Raw genomic sequence first — 8,566 nt, forward strand, 5'->3', positions numbered from 1 at the left:
TGTAATATAATACTACAATAACTCAACAAAATGCACTAGTCGATCACTAATATATGCGGGAAACATTTTTAGGATATATTGTTATCGTAGTCTTTACGTAGATTTTATAAAACTTAAGCTAGCAGAATATATTCTTATAAACTACAGTAACAACAGAAGTTTCCTTCCTACACTGCTTAATGTAAAATACTACACAGATCCTCAGATTCACAAATATTCTTTAAAAGTTGTATAAATATATAGACCACAGTATCTTCCTTACTGCGAACCTCAAACATAAAACAAAGCATAAAATTCATATTTTTGTGAAATTGTCACAAACGCTTAATATTATCCAAATTACACTGCTATTCAATTTACTCTGCTGTACCCTACTTTATATAAATATATAAAATACATTAATAGGAAGTAAAAGGAAACTAAGAGCCACACAGAAGAAAAAGGTTTTCTAATATATGGACAACTAAAAATATTAACTGCATGAGCAAATTTTCTTGCTCTCATAGCAAAGTTATTTAGTTGTGATAGCTAAAAGATTCTTTTAACTATCACAACTAAATAACTTGCTATGAAAGCAAGAAAATTTGCTAATGCATTAAATAATTATAGTTGTCCATATAATAGCAAATCTTTTTTTCCATGCAGGCACAGATCTAAAAGTGCAATCAATATAATACAATATTTGTTAAACTCAATCAATTTATTATGGTACATAAAATTCTTTGCCGAGAATAATGCACAGTAATGTTGTTTATAAGGTTAATTGTTTGAATTGTGATAAGTCATATGTAGGTCAAACAGGTAGATTGTTAAAACAAAGAATTTCTGAGCACCGCAGATCCCCTAACAACAATTTGTTTTTAATTTCAACTGTTAAAGCACATCAAATTGACAATAACCATAAGTATGATTGGGAGAATGTTGAAATGCTCGACAAGAAGGTTTCCTACTTTAAACGTTTGATTTCTGAAATGCTATGTATCAAAAAACAAAAAGAAAAAGGCTCAAACAACCAGACAGACACGGAACTTCTTAGATAGCGGTACTCAGATATTCTTATTATATTTAAATTTTTATACGCGTATGCGGTTTACGACTCCTCTATATAATGTCTTGCAACAGTCTCATTCTTATTATTGCTGTTTATTTCTAACTCACTCTACTTACTTCGACAATGTCGTACAGTAAATAGATTTCCGCATATCGAAATTGGTCCCAACATCTGTTGCTTAATTTCTTACAGCATATAGGTATTTATATTCTTATATATTTTCCTCTGTGTTCAAATCGGTTATAATTGTGATATATTTTTATATATTTTTTGCATATTTGATTTTTCATTTAGATTAAGCAGTTTTTTATCTGCCTCAAGTATTAGTTTATGTTTGTATGCATGTGCCGAATTAAGTTCTAATTTGCATTTTTTAACTTTCTTTGCGTGCCTTTTTTAATTTCCGATTTTCCGTAACAGTTGACCTTTGCGCTTAAATTTCTTTTCCTATCATATTTTTTCTGAAGAGGACTCAAATCGGATTGAAACGTAAACTGATCTTGCAATCTCTGTTATATTGTATTATATTGATTGCACTTTTCCAATTATGCCTAGCTCATAATTGCTTCTTCCTTTTATCTCCTATTATTGTATCTAATACGTTAGAGCTATTTGTTATTATTTTCACTTTTATTTGTATAAAATATCACGGAATAAGACAGACACACGTGAAGATCTAATAACTGATCATCAATAACAGGAGAGAAGGAATGTCAAGTTTCATAAAATGATTTGAACAGAATTATTAAATATTTTTTAGCAAAATATGAAAATTGAATGAAACAATTTTATTCTTGATTCATATAATAAATATATTTGTAGTGTGTGTGTATGTTAATCAATCGTATTTGTTGAATAAAAAATGTGTTTATTAGAACTTTTCCAATAGACAAATTTCTTTAAATTTAATAAGATGCATTAAATAAAAAAAATCTTTGCAAGATCCGAATAAGAATTTGGTGAATGCGTTGTTAAACATTATACAGGTGTTCCAGATTCACGTCTGTATCGTTCGTGGGAATATAGAACAGATCAAAGTGAACATAAGAGTCCCATATCGTTTTACAATATTCGCAATAAATCTCGAGGTATTCATTAGAAAATATTGGTAAATAATTTCTATGGTAGATTAGTGGCGCCGTCCGCCGTTTTATATTTTAAATGTTAAGCCGAACAGAACAAAAATATTCTCTATCATTTTGCAAGTAACCACATGGATTTTTAGATATTAATTAGAGAAGATTATTGCACACAAACAAATAATGATTTTGTCATTAATAGTAATTGAAAATTTACGTGATTATTTGCGCAAAATAATAAAGAACTTTTGTTTTACTTAATGTACAAACATACGATGGCACACATCTTTATCACAATCCATCTGCCATATCGCGCGTAAACATTCACCAATCTTCAATAATTGGTAAAATATTAATTCAATAATTAGTATTCTAATACATCCTGCATCGTATTAGTACAATCAAAATATTTATCTCGATTTCTCATAGAGGACGTCGCATACATGCAATATATTGGGAACAATTTTAATATATGTGGTATCTATGTATTTACTATATAATTTTTTATATATTGTAGTGTAAAAATGCGATACTTTTATATTGTGATTATTTGATGAATAGTCTGCTTCTAAAGAGTACAATACAACTGAATTCGTCTTTAAGATTGAAGCAAATGCCCTTTTGATTAACTTATTACATTATATTCTCCATCATCACAATTTGTGTCTCCACCAATTGATAAACGCGCACGTAGTACACGTACCAACCTAGCCATCTAATGATGATAAGATCATCCGTATCACGACGTAAAATCTTCGCTCATATCATTAATGTCATCAACATATCATTAATGTTCTCTGAGTCGAAATTTTAGCACAATCTTAGATCTGAACTACTTCCTAACTTCTGTATTTGAAGGATCTGAAGGATCGACGTATGCTTCTTTTATGAAAAATTATTTTCAATTTTTTAAAATTACTTAAAATAATTTAAAGTAAATAAGATGGTTATGAATTGTGGTCAGTGGTTTAGAGCAGTCACCCGGCCAGCGAAAGATCAAGGTTAATATTTCGAAATTTTACATGGTTGTTTGAAAAATGACTTATGCAATTTTTGTTTACTTTTATGTGTTCTACTTATATTTTTCTTTTGGTCCGTCTTACGCGGGACACCCTGTATAGCATTTCATATTCTTTAATTGACTTTGGTTTGTGCGTGTTTTATTAAAATAATATGTTTATAAATGAATTAATATTTCTATAAATAAAAGCTCTGTCATTTTGTTTGATAAAAACTATTCTGATAATCTATTTGATAATAAAGCGATATTATTTGAAACAAAATATCCTAAAAGCTTTAAGAATTTTTTATTATTGAATAAATTGTTTTACACCACTTTTTGTTTAGATTAATAATAATAATATTTCGTTGAAAATCTGAAAGTAGTGATATAATTACTAGCACACTAATATTCATTATACTCACACAATAATTTGTCTCATATCTAATTTTGATCCATCATTTCAATGTTTGCGAGTAAATATATTATAATGATCTGTGAGTACTATAACAGTACACTATATAAGTCCTAAGAATTTCGCTGAAACAAATAAGGTCGTCACGTGCCGCTCGATCATCAAAATTAAAGAACGTTAACGTTGTCAGAACATGTATAGCTGATCGCTTTATATAAAAAAGTTTATATTAACAGATTAGTTCGTTTAAAGTGACCTCTATAGTACATTACCGAAATACTTATAATTTTGTCCAAAATTACAATAAATTTAGTAAAGTATTTTTATTGATAAAATTTGTAGCATATTTTAAATCTTTTAACAAGATTTTCTTAAGGAATGTATCTTATTGTTTCCCTACACTAATGAATATTTCGGTAATTATGTATAATATGGCCTTTTTCGAATTTTTTTATAGCTCTTTTGGTAAAAATATTTATTTTGACTCCAACATTGATAATCAATCGGGGGAGTCCGAAAAATATGCAAGTTATATATTGTTTTAACTTTTTTTAACTTTTTTTCACTTGACAAACGTTGCTGTTTCCTCACAATACAAACAAGTTACTGATCTTTTAATCACATTATGTAACTGCAATGTCGAACGACTAGCAAGAGACTGCGCCTCCACAACCGCCTTTAAAACTAACCTAACTCAACCTATCGTCACATTAACCGTCAGTCATTGTTTATTAAAAAATTATTAAAAAAAGAAGTTAGACACTTTAATAAACCATGACTGACGGGTAATGTGGCGATAGGTTGGGTTACGTTCGTTTTTAGGAGGGGTGCGGGGGACGCAGTCCCATTTTAGTCGTTCGATATTGCAATACTTACTGTACCAGTACATAAAAAACAATTCCACGAACAGACTTTTCGTTGCAATGACAGGTTTCCTAATCTATCATACATAGCATTTTTAACAATTAATTTCTCGGTTTGTAGAGTCGAGAGACGATTTTAACTTTCAGATTCGGCTTCTACGCATCGAAGTACATAAGATAGGTGAATATCAGCGACATCCAAGGTCAGTAACTTGTTTAAATTATTGGAAATCAGCAACGTTTGACAAGCGAAATATTAATGTGAAAAAAAAGTTAATATATAACTTGTATATTTTTCGGACTCTCCCGATTGATTATCAATGTTGGAGTTAAAATAAATATTTTTACCAAAAGACCTGCAAAAATATATCAAAATTCGAAAAAGGTCTTATTGTACATAATTACCAATATTTCTAGTTCGTCATAACGGTAGATACAACTTATCTTGTCAACAACATTTTCGATACAAACATATTTGTACTCGATATTAGTGTCCCTTGTATTATTACTGATCAAATATCTATATATAATCGGTATAAATATTTCTGTTACACTCTGTGAGTTGTCGAGTTTGAAATTGTCGCATTATTTTGAAGTAAATACTTCAAACAAAATAATCATAAACGATAATTACTAAGACGTATCGTGATGTATTCACAGAAAGTAATAACTTTTAAAGGACCATACACAGAAGACAAATATAATCAGTTTTTCAACCCAAACATTTGTCATGTTTGCAAACTGCTCAGCAGCAACTTAATAACATGTAATCGATGTTATATGATTTCTTATTGTTCCGAAAAGCACCAGGAAATACATAAGTATTCACATTTGGAGATTTGCAGAGTTTTAGCAATTTTAATAACAGACAAATCGCTTCGGGACAGATATTATATCTCGGAGGAATGGATAGAATCACGGAAGGATATTTTTCCTAAAATACTGGCTATTCTATCACGTTGTACATACCGGTACGAAACAGAGATGATTATATGCGCAAAATCATGTTATATGTGTCACCAACAAGTAAACATCAAGCCCTGCAACGTTTGTTACTCAGCCAATTTTTGTGATGATCATCGAAAATATTTTAAACTAAAACACAAGGATTACTGCATTGAGCTACTGCTTTTTTTGAACATAAATATAGAATATATTAACGTCCAAATGGGACATGTATGTCCACTACAGTTCACCAAATTTCCCGGTGAGAAACCTTATCATGATATTATTGCATTTATTGATAATTATGCACCCAGAATAAGTTTGAATAATCTTGCAATGAAATTAAACTCCAATATTTTAACTCCTCACTGGGAATTTAAACAATATGTATTTTCTGATCTTGTATCCGGTCCGCTGACATTATATTACGCGTTACAGGAAACAAACTTATTATCTCTTATATGCACTGCAGGTAAATACGTTGTTCATATTATAGATGCAAATAGAATAGATGTAATGTATTTGAAAATTTGGCATATTCTCTTACATGTATTGAAAATAAGGGAACTGCATATTGTATTTATAAAATCGCCAATATTTGAATCGCGCGATCTAAAGTTTGTGTGTAGCAAGTGCCGTTACAAGGGGAAGAAACTTTCTGTTAAAAGTGTGTCAGAGACGTATTACGATTATGTATGCTTAGAATCATATGAGCAACCAAATGTGATCATGCTACCCGAAATAGAAGGTATTCTCGTAGGAACGTGGTTTGATTCCGTAACAACAATAATAGCGCAAGAGTGTCCGTTACTTTTAACCACCGATTCAGAAGATACAGCGCGAGATAATATAAATAAGATAGAAGAAGTAACAGGTGCAATCAGAAAACGATTGCACAGAAAAAATAAATTCCACGGTTGTACACCATATAGAGACTATGTAACTGGAGGACTTTATTACCGAAATGCACATTTTATTATGTATTCATGAATCTAAAGTGGGTATGACTAGCCCAGTCAAAGTGTGAAGATAACGTGTTATTTGATCTCATTTTTATCTTAGTATAATTGATGATACTCGCTTTTTAATAAAATTCGGGAATAAGTAATATATTTCTTACTGAGGCATATACTCAGACATAAATTAATAGTTTCTTATTTTTCCAGAATATATAAAACATGTTATATATGAAGTAATAGAATGTTTGCCACATACAAAGTATCTTACAATTTTACAAATTGTCGTACGTCATGCCGTAGTTATATGTATTATATGCAGATCATTCGATACTGAGTTGAGTGTAGTCAACTTGTAAATCTCTTCTTTATCGTCCGTGTTCTGCAGTTGATAGGTGATATGTAAAATTGTAACACATTTTATATACATTATATTCTCTATATTGTACTTTGTAATCAATATTCATAACTCGATACATCTACTTTTACATTTTACATTGTCAAAATATATATGAAAATACTGAAACACACCTGGAACTATTACCCGAGCATAAATATATCTAGTAGAGCAGATTTCAAGACTAGTAGTTAGATAGTAATGACTAGATAAGTTTTCTAGCCAGTCACTAGCTCGTGACTGGCTAAATATTCATTCTGGATTTACAGTACATTGCTACTAAACAGTTACTAGACAGCGTTTGATATTTAATTTCTATTCATGATTTACTGAATCTTCCATCTCGTCACTGTGTAGTTTTTTTCATCTAGACATTAGGTAAAAGGGCGTTGAGTAAACCGAATGTAGCTAACATAAAACGTTTACTACCGACTATAGTAGTGTTCTAGCAAGTAAAGTACCAGACTCAAGAGCCAGAGGTCTTCAGGTTCAAGTCCCGAAGTATAAAATAAATTTTTCTAATAGAATGGAAATAATAAGTAATGAAGAAAATTTACAGGAAACCAAACTCCATTGGATCACCTCTTCTAAAGAGAGAGAGAGAGAGAGAGACAAAGTGAAATTATCGAAGAAAAATAATTTTTTCGTTTTACTATCTATTCACTGTCTAGTGCAGGCTAGATAGTTACAAGTTATTATTTTGAATCTAGGTACTAGCTTATTTTTCTAGTACAGCCACTAGGAGAAGTGAGCGTTACATTTCTAGCTAATAGCTAGCAAGTACTACTAGCTAGTAGCGATGTAAGACCCAACTTTTCTGTGTCTTCACTAAACAATCACTAGATTCAATTTTTGCTCGGGTAGTGTCTTCCGAGATATCAACTATTATTTTTACCTAAATAAAATATATTCATCGCCGCCAGTGATATATAGATCTTTTAATAGAATACATTCATTAGTAAATATATATTATGTTTCTCTCTCCTGTTTCTGTAAAAGTGTAGGATATGTACATTTTGTTTCAATACGTTTTGAGCACTTTTTCGATCCATTCCTGAATATACCCAGTGATCTAATAAATGATAAAACTTAACTTTATGTAATTACTTAAAAATAAATTTTTTTATTGTGTAGATTGCCGACTATGTTCCAAAATTTATCCGAGAAAAATAGTTTATACTGTATTGAAATAGAGTATATATGTGATTGTATATTACTATCCGTTATACAGGGCGTCCCGCCACTACCGCATTATCTCTTAAGAAAGGATTCTTGAGGTAACTTGAAGAAAAAAATCCTAATGCAAAAATGTCGAGGCCATAATACTTTTTCAAATTACCAACAATTAAAGTTCCAACAAACCATTTCCAGTTAATATCGTATATAAGCGCGACTCCGCGCACCTCGGCCTCTTCTTACGCTCTTTTTACCTCACTTCTCTTGGACGTCACTTCTCTTGGACTTCTCTTACTCTTGTGCTTCTACTACCACTGAGGAAAAATCCAAGTACCCTAAGGGTTCAGCTACTCAACTCTCTGTGCTTATTGCTGTATTCATCGTGCGATCGTCCACAACCCTCACACACAAACACCAGGTTCTATCCAGACGAGGATCGAAAGGGACCCAACTGAGAAATCCAGCAACAGTTACTCTCTCCTCCAAATCGCACATCAACAGTAAGTTATAGTTTGTTACTCGTTTTCTTCAATATCAAAACTTTAACTCCGGGTAGCTCGCGTACAGTATTTGTCCCGGATTACGCACAGGTTCCTTCCTAGACTCCTAGAACTTTTCACTCTCTTTACCTCCCAATGATCCTGAACATTAGTGCTCACCCTCACCCAGAAGTCCACACACACA

At 31.2% G+C, this 8,566-nt stretch overlaps 1 protein-coding gene across 3 annotated transcripts; it reads left to right on the plus strand.

The window, feature by feature from the left end:
* The first annotated feature begins 4,313 nt into the window (after positions 1 to 4,313).
* LOC116847526 lies at positions 4,314 to 8,301 on the plus strand. 3 transcript variants are annotated; one of them, XM_032822622.1, is made up of 3 exons: positions 4,314 to 5,615; positions 5,792 to 5,825; positions 5,972 to 7,839. In XM_032822622.1, exons 1-3 carry the CDS (start codon positions 5,587 to 5,589, stop codon positions 6,341 to 6,343), a joined length of 435 nt encoding a protein of 144 aa, XP_032678513.1. In that variant the 5' UTR covers positions 4,314 to 5,586; the 3' UTR covers positions 6,344 to 7,839. The 3 variants fall into 3 exon arrangements, 2 of the variants coding, with proteins under 2 accessions (XP_032678513.1, XP_032678512.1); XR_004378779.1 differs by adding exons at positions 7,841 to 7,983; positions 8,078 to 8,301 and having other exon boundaries at positions 4,318 to 6,704; XM_032822621.1 differs by having other exon boundaries at positions 5,792 to 7,839.
* The last annotated feature ends 265 nt before the right edge of the window (positions 8,302 to 8,566 follow it).

Source organism: Odontomachus brunneus, unplaced genomic scaffold (assembly GCF_010583005.1).
Source record: "Odontomachus brunneus isolate Ranch 3 - 2012 unplaced genomic scaffold, Obru_v1 Obru_scaffold_079, whole genome shotgun sequence".
Taxonomy (NCBI): Eukaryota; Metazoa; Arthropoda; class Insecta; order Hymenoptera; family Formicidae; genus Odontomachus; species Odontomachus brunneus.